The 14,085-nt window shown below is 34.3% G+C and overlaps 1 protein-coding gene across 2 annotated transcripts in view; it reads left to right on the plus strand.

The window, feature by feature from the left end:
* The first annotated feature begins 448 nt into the window (after window positions 1–448).
* Window positions 449–14,085, plus strand: part of LOC126741666 (uncharacterized) — a 71,599-nt gene continuing 57,962 nt past the window's right edge. For both annotated transcript variants that reach the window (XM_050448205.1, XM_050448204.1), the window contains exon 1: window positions 449–740. In XM_050448205.1, coding sequence (XP_050304162.1) covers window positions 627–740 — 114 coding nt within the window. In that variant the 5' untranslated portion in view covers window positions 449–626. The remainder of the gene's footprint in view (window positions 741–14,085) is intronic.

Consider the following 14,085-nt stretch of genomic DNA (forward strand, 5'->3'; position numbering starts at 1 on the left):
TTGTTATGGTATCATGGTCAAAAGGTAAAAATAAATGCAGCAGATCCTATTTAGGTAATTAATGTTTTTTATAAATTTTAACGCGTCTTAGAGCCGTAGTGGCGTAGTGACGCATTTCCGGACATGGGTTCCTATACTCAAATAATTTCTTCTGTTGCACTGAACAACCCTCAGCAGTTTGATCCCATAGTTCTGAAACACCCTGTATATTATCCACAAATTCAAACATAACCTCATATTCAAAAAAGTAAAAACGAAACAATTTACACTCAAGGTTAAAAAATAGTGTTCCATTTACGACGAACTCATCCACAATGTTGACAGCACAAAAAAGTGGCTGTGCGCACTGAGTGCTGTACTTTCACTACAAATGGAAAACGCTATAAGATTGTTTACTGATGTCAGCTGTTTGCGGCTGTCAAAAGTTGGTTATGTTTTGTTCTTGTGTTTTGTTTATTTATGTGTAAAGTGGATATTATACATTTGATTTAAAATTTTATGTTTTTCATTTTTCAAGTGATTGTATAGTATATTTTAATGTAAGCAAAGCAAGTTGGCCCTTTAGTAGTTTGATAAAACAGGATTGTATCTAGCGTTGGAAAAGACTAAAACTGATTAGTTAAAGCATGGATTGCCTTTTAATATTCAATCATTTAAATGATTTAGTATTTGCCAAGTATAATTTGAAGTTGGCAGACCATATTAAAAGCTTGGCCTTAAATTATGGTTTAATATCTAAGGTAAGATTTATAAATCTAGTGTTTGTTATACATATATTGAATTGACGAAACAGTGGGCTGCCAAGGCAGTTGTGCATATAGGTCTCCTGATGGACCCGTCATATTGTTAGTTATATTACATACATATATTGTTTAGTTATATTTCATGCACAATATAATTCTGCCAGAAATATTATTGGCCAAATAAATTCAGAATATGAAATTTTATTGTCATTTTATAGAATCTCTCCTTTAGAGACAATAATTCTTTGCAGAATATCTGATTTTGTGGTGTGATAAGTTGTCTGATCTTGTGCTCCTTCATATTTTGGCAAAAATACTTAGTTATTCAATTTCATAAGCCACATGGCTCAGTGACATAAATTTCCTGGTATTTTTGAATCTGGCTAAGGCATCTGGTACAGTGCTACTGCTTTATTGAAAATTGTAAAAAATCAAATAAATTTTTCATGCATTTAAAAGTTATCACTGTAAGTGCTATATCAAAATAATGAATGAGTGCTCAAAAATATACACATTTCATTTTAATAGAAAAAAGTACACTTGATGACAAGTACAAAAATGATATATAAAATATTGTTCAAAAAACATAAGAGAGATGTGTAATTTTAATTACACTTTTCACAATAAAGCCTGTCATCTAGTTTTGTAATTTTTTGTTTTCTCTTAAAAATTGTCTTAATTACTTTTTCCAAGAAATTTACTACCATTTAGATTAGTAACATTCTGATAATAATTTACATGCATTAATATACATAATCTCATTAATTAAAACTCGCAGCACTCCCACTTTGGTGTTTGATTAATCAGAGTTAGGCTACACTGTAGCTTGGTGGGGATCAAGTGAGGAGAAGTTCCAATAAACAGGAGTGTTGCGTTGGGTTTGGCGAGAGTTACTATTAATTAGGGTTTACTGTATTTATTTCTATTTGGGAACACCAAACAGGCAGTCCCCAAAAAATGAGTCCACATATTACATTAATAGGAATTAAAAGTAATTTAATTACATAAAAAAATTAAACTGAAATATATTGTAAAAAAATACCTAATGCAAAACTCCAGTACCTATTGTAAATCTATTCCAATTCTAAATCCAGCAATTTAGCTTTAAGTGTTTTTTTTTAACAACATTTTTTAAAACAAGATAAAAATATTATACATATTATGTGAACAAAAAATGTGATTTTGATAATTTTTTTGTGAGTGCTTAATTAATAATATTGTTGATTATTTTAAGAGGATTACAAAAATTAATAATAAAACAATGCTTGGAATCTTATTTATTTTATTCAAATTATTACAGCCATGTTAAGAACCCCTTTTTCCAACACACATGCATAGCTTTTTGCATCTTGATTTTTCAGATGCAAAATCACTGCTAATTTTTTCACTATCTATTAACAAAAACAAATCTGACTACTGTCACCAATGCAAGATTAGCATTTAACTTGTCTTTCTCCAATGAAGATTGCAATGATAGTTTTAAACATGATCCTTCAGCACTACAGTTTGAAATAAGACAACATTTTCATTTTGTATGTTGTGTATATTTTTTTATTAGAATCTGCTATGCACTTTCGATCTTGTTAAATCATCTTTAGAGCTGCTCTGTGACAACATGCAAAAAGATTATGGAGTGACCTAATATAAACAAATTTAACAAAATTACTTACGAGTACACAGAAAAACACACCACACAAAGAGGAACGCAAAAGACATAGACTGATGTACAAAGGTTTAAAACAACAGAAAACGGGTATACATAGTTACAAACTATTAATACAATTTTTATATTTAAAAATAAAAAGTTACAGCCTGTGGCATTGATTGTGGGGCACCCTGTATATGACTTCACTATATTCGTTGGCCGAAAAATTGTGTTTTGAAAAAATAAGATGTGAATGTTGTGGTCTATCTACATGTTCTTTAATTCTTGTTGAAAGAGGCCTTATCGTTTTTCCAATATATGTGGCAGGACAGTCTGCTTATTTCGGTTTATAGGTAAAGCAAGTAGTACTGTCAAAAGGTAGAAAACTTCCTACAAGACAACAATTTTATCAAACTATCTAATAATCCTGTTCCCTCTTTTATCAATAAAACTAGAATTGAAATAAACAAATGTGAATTCATTATTAAAAAGGACTGGGGTGAAACGAAACTTACTTCGAGCAATCCTTGCATTCTTAGACTTTATGGTTTGCCAAAAATCCACAAACATGACATTCCCATTCGTCCTGTCGTTAATTTCAAAAACGCCCGTTTCAAAACTTTCCTCCTGCTTAAATATTCTTCTCTTTTTTTTCTAAAGAATAAACTTTTGAATTGCATTCAAAATTCAACCCTACTTTGTACAAAAAATGAGGTACAAGGTACTTAGGCTACAAAAGTAGGTACTTAGGTTTAGTTTTAACTAGTACTTTTTGAAAATTTGGATTGGAAATGATAATTTATTTCTCTACATAGTCTCCTGTGAACTCAATATACTTCATCCAGCGATGCTGCTTTTTTAGTCCGTCTGAAAAATACGTTTACTAATTACTAAATACGCTAATTTAATTACTGAAGGTCTGCAAAGTGGGCGTCGTAGTCGATATCGAGCACACCTTGTGAATCCCAGAAAACGGAGACCTGTCCAGCCGATAGGACCGTCTTCGCCTTCTTCAAACCATGCTCGCCGGGTAAAGTCCACTGTTTCGACTCTCTTTGGTCTCTGGTGTGTACCAGTGGATCAATGTTTCGTCGACCGTCACGAAACGACGCATAAACTTCTTCGGATTGCGCTTACACGTTCACTACCGCCAACGCGGTTCCTGCGTTCTTATGCTTTTGGACATATGCCGGCCACGCGTTTCCCGCGTTTCGTACCTGCATAAATACGGCTGACATTTTATCGGCATACTTCACAAACAGTTTATTTCGAGTCGGCATACACTAAACATTGTATCGTTGTGAAAGTTTTGGTTATTACTACCGTATTTCTCCATTTTGTTTCTAGTGGCCTGTAATATTTATTGTTTGAAGTGTACCCGATTATACCAGGTAAAGCGTGTTTAAAACTTTATTTATAAAGTGATAGCCAAAAGTCCGGAATAAATTCATTTAATATTCAGGGGTATGTTAAAAAAAAACGCTCGGACACGTCGATTTTTATTTTTAACTGCGGGTTTTCTTACTATAATTTTATGTATACAGGGTGGTCCAAAAATAAGTTACGACCATCAACTTCAATTTTTGAAATGGAAATACCTATTTTTTATTCTGTATTCTTAAAGAACAGAAAATTCTAGACATATTTCATGTACAATGTCCTATACCTATCTTCATTTGTTTTTGAGTTATTGACAGTTGAAGATCGGCATATTTGCACTTTTGACATGTTATAAAATCCAAACGGTTAGACATAGACAAATGCGGTTTGCACTTTAAGGGTAAAAACACACGAGGCTGTTTGCAAGCGGTTTGCGCCGCGACGGTTGTCGCGCCGTGGTCGAGCTCGACGCCTCGTTTATGGGACTTGTGAGCTTTGAAACAGACGGCGCCGTACCCTGCTCGATACCATGGGCCGCCGGCACGCCGCTTGGTTTTTATTGCTTTAGCGGCACTACCGCGGCACATCATTTACTTATCTTCTGTGTTGCAAACCACACGTAGGGCTTTTTGGTGCGTTTTTTTTTGTGCAGTGTTGAAAATTGTTCATTTATTATGGAAACCAGGGAATTCAACATAGAAAAATTAATTACTGAGGTTCAATTGAGGCCAGCGATTTGGGATATGCGTGATGAAAATTATTCAAACAGAATAAAAAAAAAACAGGCATGGGAAGAAGTTACTACAGAATTTCTAAGCGCAGCTGCTTCTGTTGAGGAAAAAAAAATTATAAGTATGTACATATTATATGCTATAAGTAGGTACGTTTATTTTAATAATAATGATATAATATACATATAGTTTATATTGATTCGTTTTGCCACTCTAGTGGATAAATATTAACAAAATAATTTGCAAATTTATCTCGGCCATTTAATGCTCTTGGATTCCCTCTGCTAAATGAATCAACTGTCAAATCGTCATGCGTTGTTCCTGCTTCAATGTCATCGCTACGGTTTCCATCTCTGACTCTTACAAAATTATGAAGAACACAACAGGCTTTAATTATGTCTTCAGCTAGATGCCGCCAACAAAAATAAAAAATCATCTTCACTGTCGGAGTCCATTTTGCTCACGATAAATAAAAAACTGTGAACTATACGCAAAGCTTGGCAACATCAAACTGATCTTGTAATTTTTTGTGCCGTTCGTAGTTGCGAAAGCCGTCGCGTGTGTTTTAAGTCGAGCGGCGGTCCACCGGCCGCCGTCGCGGCGCTAACCGCTTGCAAACAGCATCGTGTGTTTTTACCCTTAATCGAAGCTTTTTTAAAACCATCTGTTGACACTAGCTAGTAAGTGTCAACAGGTACTGAGAAATTTACGTTTGAATTTCTAAAAAAACATTGAAAATATTAATGTATTTAATCAAAAGTATTGTATAAACGTTGAACAAAAAGAAACTATTCTAATCTAGACCGAATTAAATGTTCAAATTGAGCCCCATTAACTTCTTGACAGTAAGCGAGTCTTGATTCGAATTCTCTCAGAACGTTGCGTATCATTTCTTGAGGTATTCGTTGAATCTCATTTCTTATATTATTTCTCAATTCTTCTAAATTGTTGGGTTTATTTACACACACTCTATGCTTTAAATAACCCCACAAAAAGAAGTCCAAAGGAGTCAAGTCGGGGGACCTAGCAGGCCACTCCAATTGACCCCTTCGCCCAATCCATCGACCCGGAAATACCTCACTTAAATATTGGCGCACGGCTCTGCTGAAGTGAGGAGGCGCGCCATCTTGCTGGAACCAAATTGAAGCTTCTGGAATATTGGGATTATTTGCATTTGGAATCATCAAACATAAAGCGGGAATCAGTTCGTTCCTTAAGAATTCCAAATAACGTTGACCTGTTAAGGTACCTTCGAAGAAAAATGGACCTATGACTCTGTCATTGATAATGCCGGCCCAAACATTCACAGATTGAGGATATTGGGTATGAGCTTCAATCACCCAATTTGGATTGGAGGAACACCAGTAACGGCAGTTCTGTCTGTTCACTGTACCATTGAGGCAAAAGGTCGACTCGTCAGAAAAAATTATTCTACGAGTAAAAAGACGGTCGTTATGGCAGACATTCATTATAGTTTCGCAAAACTCTAATCGACGATCTGTATCATCTTCGTTAAGTTCGTGGATTAATTTTAATTTATAGGGATGATATTTTGCCTTTTTCAAAATCCTTCTTAAAGATGTTTTTCCAACATCGTTATCTAGTGCTGCCTGTCTAGTCGATGTATGAGGATTTTCTTCAATGGACAAAACAACATTTAACTTCTTTTCCTCGGAAATTAAGTGGACCGACCCGATCTGGGTCGATCTCTCTGACGTGACCTAATTCCCTAAATTTTCTTTCTAGTTTGCTAACGGTAGACTGAGATATTGTCTTATCAGGATACTTGGTATTAAACATTTCACAAACCTGGTGTTGGGTCCTAATGCGATCACCACATCCTATCATAATTAGTATTTCTATTCTCTCAGTTTCACTTAACTTATTCATCTTTTCAGTTTAACCGTAAATTTCTTAGTACCTGTTGACACTAACTAGCTAGTGTCAACAGATGGTTTTAAAAAAGCTTCGATAAAAAGTGCAAACCGCATTTGTCTATGTCTAACCGTTTGGATTTTATAACATGTCAAAAGTGCAAATATGCCGATCTTCAACTGTCAATAACTCAAAAACAAATGAAGATAGGTATAGGACATTGTACATGAAATATGTCTAGAATTTTCTGTTCTTTAAGAATACAGAATAAAAAATAGGTATTTTTATTTCAAAAATTGAAGTTGATGGTCAAAACTTATTTTTGGACCACCCTGTATACATAAAATTATAGTAAGAAAACCCGCAGTTAAAAATAAAAATCGACGTGTCCGAGCGTTTTTTTTAACATACCCCTGACTTTTAAATGAATTTATTCCGGACTTTTGGCTCTCACTGTATGTTATATATGTATAATGGCATATGATATGATATTTTTGTTGTTATGAGAATGAGGGGGTGATACCTTCCAAGACACCTAAGGAATCACCTATTCTACATTTATCCACTGCTGCTCCTTCTCCCACTTTGCCACATTCGCCTGATGGATCTCCCATTTCTGCACCACCTTCTCCACAGGAGCTTCTAGACCATTCACCGAGGCCTTCTTCATCTATTCGAACATGGCGGATATATTCGCCCAACATTGCAAGGATTCCATTTACAGCAGCTCCAGGATAGATTATTTCAATTTGCTAGCCGATGATGGTTTCTATAATTTTATTATTGAAAGCTCTAACAATTATGCGTTTGAAATACTAGCACAGAGTATGGGGGACCAAAGCAGGATAACTGCATGGAGAGATATTACTAAAGCGGAGTTCAAAATATTTCTGGCGCTTTTGTTTCACATGGGAACCATTAGACTGAACCGAATAAATGTTTACTGGAAAACTAATTTTTTATTCAAGATTACAGTTTTTAGCAGTTTTATGCGTAGAAATAGGTTGTTGCCAACCAAATGAACAAAATAAGCTTGCTAAAAAATCTTCATTTTTAAGTTTTTTTAATTCAAAAATGGAACAGGTATATTATCCATATAGAGAGCTGACTTTGGGTGAATCAATGGTTCCTTAGAAGGACCGACTCAGTTTTCGGCAATATATGCAAGAAAAAAGACACAAGTATGGAATGAAACTCTGTGTTGGCGGAGCCTAGTGGAATGATTCAAAGGATAATTGTTTATGGAGGATCAGCTGCCACAGAAGTTGGGAGGTTCCAAGCACACGGAAAAAGTTGTTTTAAGATTGATGGAGACCAAAACTGGCGCTGGACATGCCCTCTTAGCAAGCAAAAACATATTTAACTGGTACACTAGAGCTAATCGTGCCGGAAATCCACATAATTTTCTGGCAAAAAAATTAAAAAAGGTGAATGCTATTCCGAGTATACACCTGACGGCATATGCGTCTGCAAATGGAAGGATCGACGGGAGGTACTTTTCATTTCAAGTGAGTTTGACGGGAACTTGTGAAAACTACTTCGAAAAGAGGCGTAGAGCAGGACAAGCCCAAGCTGATCACTGAATATAATGAGTTTATGGGCGGCGTTGATCAAAATGATAAAATGCTTAGTTATTACCCTTGCGAATATAATACATTGAGGTGGTACAAAAAATTAGGCATTCATTTATTCCAGATATGATGCTTGTAAATTCATACTATATTTATAAAAAAGGTGAACGAGGAAGCAAAATGAGCATATACGATTACAGACTTTCGGTAATAGAAAACTTATTGGGGTCATCACCACCAAAACCACAAACGCAGCCTCAAATTTTTAATTTACCTGAATATTGCCCAAAAGATCATAAAGGGAATGCCAAGAGACGCCGTTGCAAAACTTGCTGGGAAAGAAAAAAAATAAGGAAAGACGTCGCTTATTTTTGTCCTCAATGTCCCACACAGCCGGGACTTTGCTTGACGCCTTGTTTCAGAGATTTTCACGAGCAATAATTGTTCGTTTCGTTATGACTTGTATTATTTTCTCGTGTTTTCGTACTCTCCCGTGTTTGTTTTTTTGTGTAAAAAAAGTTTTTCTCGTATGGTATTTTAGGCTAACAAATGATAAAAAGAACATATTTTTTAATTAATTAGATAATACTAAAAAAACACTGTTGGCGCCTAGGTTTATCTAAAATTATTCCCGGCAGTGAACGTGTTTTAAACAGGGTCAAACACTGTTCACACGTGAGATCACTTAATCTCACGGTTGCACTTGTTGTCGAGAGTGAGCAATCGCGGCACACATCGCTCCAACGCGACACAGTGGAACGGCTTAATATAAAATCAGAGACATACAGAATAAAATTATGTTTATTTTTTTACCATTTAACTTGCATTAAAATTCATAGCAATCACCTATTATTATTATTGTATTGAAACTTTGGGGTATTGGTGTCGTAATACAGTAAGTGTTTGCTTTAAGTGTAGGCTGTTATGAATTTCGTTATTTTTTAGCTCTCAATAAATAATAAAATATTTAAAAAAATTGAAATTTTATAATCAGTCAATATTTTTGTCACATAAGGATCAAATCTTGCTGATTGATTACTAAGCTTTTAACATTTACAAACCGCTTTGCTTATTAGAAATATATTAACGACAATAAACTATGTACAAATTCTAAAAAAAATACACAGGTCAAAGTCTTGGAAGCTAGACAATTTAGGATTCGCTCTACCATTAATATCAATATAATTGCTGTGGTGTACTAATTACGAAAATGTTACATTTATCTGCTACAAACCGCTATCAAGGGTGCCATGAAATAAACAAAATCTCAGTATATGTATAATAAACATCTAAACGCATTTGAGATGGTTGCAAACCTCTACAAAAAAAAGTTTTAGTAAAAAAGTCATCTTAATTTGCAGTCATCTTAAATCTGTTTAGATATTTTTTATATATTACAGAAAAACGTTTAATTCAAATTCTTTGTAAGTTAACCTTTTAATTAATTTTTACAATAAAAACCTTAGTTTATCGAGGTTTATACCCACTACAAACCGATTTAGTAATATCTAGACAAAAAAAATTATTAATACTTGGGAATTCCGGGAGATACGGGTATTATATTGATTAGATAACAGTGGGCGCGGACTATAAATATAATGCTGGTAAACGACTTTGCTGCGTTCTCGATTTTACCAGACACTACTTTCATTTTTGCCCGCATTATTTTTGCGGCATTTCGGGTTCGAATAAGCAATAAATTTGCTATAGATTACTTATAATGATATACTTAATTACACAGTTTTATTAATATTTTCCTAAAAGAAATGAAGGAAAAAAGCTTAATTTTGGTATGCAATACTCAATAGATACTTCACAAATAAGTCGTCTTTTATAATATTATAACCTAGAAGGATCACACCATATCACTCGCCCGTGAAAGGACCGATTTGAAATTCCTTTTTTCCAATATACAGTGCATCCCAAAAGTTATGTCTAAATTCATTTAAAATTCTGGGGTGCGTTCGAAAAAAAACGCTCGGACCCGTCGATTTTTATTTCAAGTTGCGCATTTTTGTACGTGAAGTTTGTATATACAGGGTTGCTCAAAAATAAATTACGACCATCAACTTCATTTTTTTCAAATGAAAGCACCTTTTTTTATTTCATTTTTGAATTTCGCGTGAAATTCTACGTATATGTTTCATGCATCATGTCCTATACCTAAAGTCAACAGTTATCGAAAAAAGACGACCAAACATTATTATTGAAGTTCACCTTACGAGTCACCTTATCTCTGAGAATTTTTATACAGAGCAAAATCCATTCATTCGTGTTTTTTTATTGTTGGCTGGTGACCGTATATTTTTATAGAAACTGTATGACAGTTGTACGCCAAACAGGATATTGTCAAGTGTGAAGTGTACGAGCAAAGTTGCGGTTTTCACAATGGTAAAGTTAACGGAACGAGAAAAAATAGAAATTCTGTGCATGGTTGGGTTTGGTGATAGAACACGTACTCAAAGAGAAGCTGGTCAATTATTCAATGAAATCCATCCTGATCGTCCTCCGATATGTCAAAAGGTGGTGAGTAGAATACAGGCTAAATTTAGAGAATTCGGTCATCTCTACTGCCGAAATCTAGTCGTCCTGCTCGAGATAAAAATGAACAACTTGACGTTTTGCTTTCTTTGGAAGTAAATCCATGCATTCCTCTGTCGCAGATTGGGGCAAATTTACACCTGGCGAAATCTATAGTTCACCGAATAGTTAAAAAGCACAAAAATCACCCCTACAAAGTTATTCCTGTGCTAGAGTTATTTGATGACGATTTCGATAGGCGAAATGAGTTTTGTGAACGCTTACAAAACATGTGCAATCTAAATAATAATTTAGTAACAAATATTAGTTTTTCCGATGAAGCCACGTTCTGTTTGAATGGTAGTGTGAACAGACAAAATTGTCGATATTGGGCAACAGAAAATAGCATTGGATGATAGAGGTGAACACCCAGTACCCTCAAAAACTAAATGTGTGATGTGCGGAATAGTGCGCGGAAGAGTAATAGGTTCCTTTTTCTTTGAACAGACTTTAACGGGACAAGTGTATCTCGATTTTCTCCAATTTGAATTAGTTCCAGCATTACTAGCTTTATTTCCAAATCCATTGGACCCAGACTATTCTGGCAAAGAATCAATTTTCCAGCAAGATGGCGCTCCGCACTATGCTGCCACTCTGCGTACATTTTTGGATGAAACCTTTCCTAATCGGTGGATAGGAAGGAGAGGACCCATCGAATGGCCTGCTAGGTCGCCTGACCTAACACCAATGGACTTTTTTGTGGGGATACCTCAAGTCGAAGGTATTTGTTAATAGGCCAAATAATCTAGACGACTTGAAAGAGAGAATTCGCAGAGAAGTGCGCGCTATAACTTCGGAAATGATTGAAAATGTACGAGACTTTATTGATCGCCTTGGATATTGTCAAGCCGTGAATGGCAACCATTTTGAACATTTAACTTAATTTTTGTTCTCTTTTTATTTGTTACATGAATCGTTTTTGAAATTTTTTTCGATAACTGTTGCCCTTAGGTATAGGACATGATGCATGAAACATATGTAGAATTCCACGCGAATTTCAAAGATGAAATAAAAAAAGGTGCTTTCATTTGAAAAAATGAAGTTGATGGTCGTAATTTATTTTTGAGCAACCCTGTATATACAAACTTCACGTACAAAAATGCGCAACTTGAAATAAAAATCGACGGGTCCGAGCGTTTTTTTTTCAAACACACCCCTGAATTTTAAATGAATTTAGACATAACTTTTGGGATGCACTGTATGTGAGCCACTTTAGACTTCTTTATAATTTTTCAGTAAAAATGGAGTTTTTAGTTTTAACATTAATTAAAAAAATGCACTGAAACGACTCAAAACATCCTTTTAATACTGTACGAAAAGTGCACCGTCCAAAAGTAAACGAGCGCCGTTGCCAAATACCTTTGTCGTGATAGCATTTCTCAGCGAATACTACATCGTTGCCGCTGTGTATGTGGGAATTTGGTTATTTAAATAATTCAAATTTAAAAAATATTAATTATTATTAGTGTTTAGTGTAAAATAGTTTTCGTTATTAAACGAATTTTACTCTTTGTTTCGCTTTATAATACAGAGTGCAATTCAGTGTCTGCTAATTATAATAATTTATTAGATCACTTTATTTTCTTCTTTGTTAAAATTGAGGGCTATTGTCGATAATAAGGATAGTCATTTCTTCAATTTTTCCTTTAAAGTTCCTTAATTTAACAATATTTTATTATAATTCACACTTACTTACACGTGGATAATCACATCTAGAGCAATTATTTGGACAAAAACTCCCTTTTAACCAAAAAATAATGATATTTTGTTTGATTGTAAATATTCTCGGGGAGATGAAAACGTGTCGATTGTTATTTATTATTTCTACGGTCGACGGTCGACTCTCGTTAGTCACGTTGACGCTGTTTTACCGACGCTCTTGGCGACGTTGCCGTTGTGATTATTAGCCTGTATGTTATTTTTAGTTACTTTTTAATTTTATCAAAATGTTTTATTGTTTTGATAAGTGAGGAGCATCAATTTTAAGTATTTTCTTAAAAGTTTTATGTGTAAAGTGCTAAACCATGGATGTGAATAATTTAGATAAAATTTATGATATTTGCAACAAAAGTGACGAGGATCTTGTGATATATTTACAAGAATGTAATTTATTAAAACAAAATTATAGGTGCGTTAAATTGTCGGCGTTACTGCATTAAAAGAATTAAAAATGGTTTTAATTCATTAAATACGGCATTTTACTGTTCAAAATGCCACAAGGATTACTCAATATTCAATGGTAGCTATTTTGAAAATTGTAAAGTTCCCGTTCGCACAATAATTAAATTAATGTGGCTTTGGGCATGCGATATTCGTTCTGGTTGCGCAGCTCAGGCACTAAATGTTAGTCGAGAAATGGTGATTCAACAATATCGTTATTGTCGAGATATTGCTACATGGAAGATACTACAACCTGATCAGGGTGATCTTTTTCTCTTTCTTTCTCTTTGGAGGCCCAGGACATGTCGTCCAAATCGACGAATCCGTTATAACCCGTAGAAAGTATCATAGGGGAAGGCACGTAGCACAAAAATGGGTCATTGGGATTTATGATGTGACATTAAAAAGGGGTTTTGTACGGTATGTTCCAGACAGATCTGCTGATACTTTAATACCAATAATTCGGAACATTGTTAGGTCAGGTTCAGAAATTTGGACCGATGAATGGCGTGCATATAAAATGACTTAATAGGATGGGGTACGTTCATCGGTCAGTCAATCATTCGAGGTTCTTTGTTGATCCCGATACAGGTGTGTGCACAAACCAAGTCGAGGGATTTTGGAGTCTTCTGAAAATGTACTTAAGAAGGCTTGGGGTCATGGCATGTCCATTTTTGCCCGAGTATATTGACTTGTTCATGTGGCGGCAAATATTTGGAACTACAGCACAACAGAGGTTTTATAATTTTACTCTCCATGTTGCTGAAAAATATTCATAATAAATGGGCTATAGTACAACAGACTATAGTAAAACATAAACGTCTATTTGTAAATTATTAACTGACGTTCATTTATCATGTATGGCCCGTGCTCCTTGTACATATATTAAACGGTGATAAGAGGGTTGAGGTTGGGTTGGATTAGATTGGGTTGGGTTTGGCATAACCCTTTAATATTAACTTTTTTTTGAGTATGGGTTAGTGGCCCATTCATTATGAAGCACTCTGTATTTTAATTTTTTTGTAGTTTATTTTGATTATGTTAAAAAGGGTTTTTTTCTTATACACTTTAATATGTTTTTTCTTTATGTTTAATTTGTATTTGTGGTCCCGTTACCACCGTGTATTTTTTTGTAGTTTATTTATTTTTAGAAATTTTTGTTAAAATGTTTGAAAGTTTATTAATAATTTTGATTATGTTATACTAAAGTTAAGTTTACGTTTAATTACACTTTAATTAAATTTTTTCATTATGTTTAGTTTGGTTTGTTTTGTCTGAAAAAATTATAAACGCGCATTAGCGTTAGTCCCCTTTTTTATTTACGCCATGTTTTTTTTTTAAATTTTTTATCAAAATCCAAGAATCTTAATACCACCTAATCGTTACGATGCGATTTTTAA

Source organism: Anthonomus grandis, chromosome 10 (assembly GCF_022605725.1).
Source record: "Anthonomus grandis grandis chromosome 10, icAntGran1.3, whole genome shotgun sequence".
Lineage (NCBI taxonomy): Eukaryota > Metazoa > Arthropoda > Insecta > Coleoptera > Curculionidae > Anthonomus > Anthonomus grandis.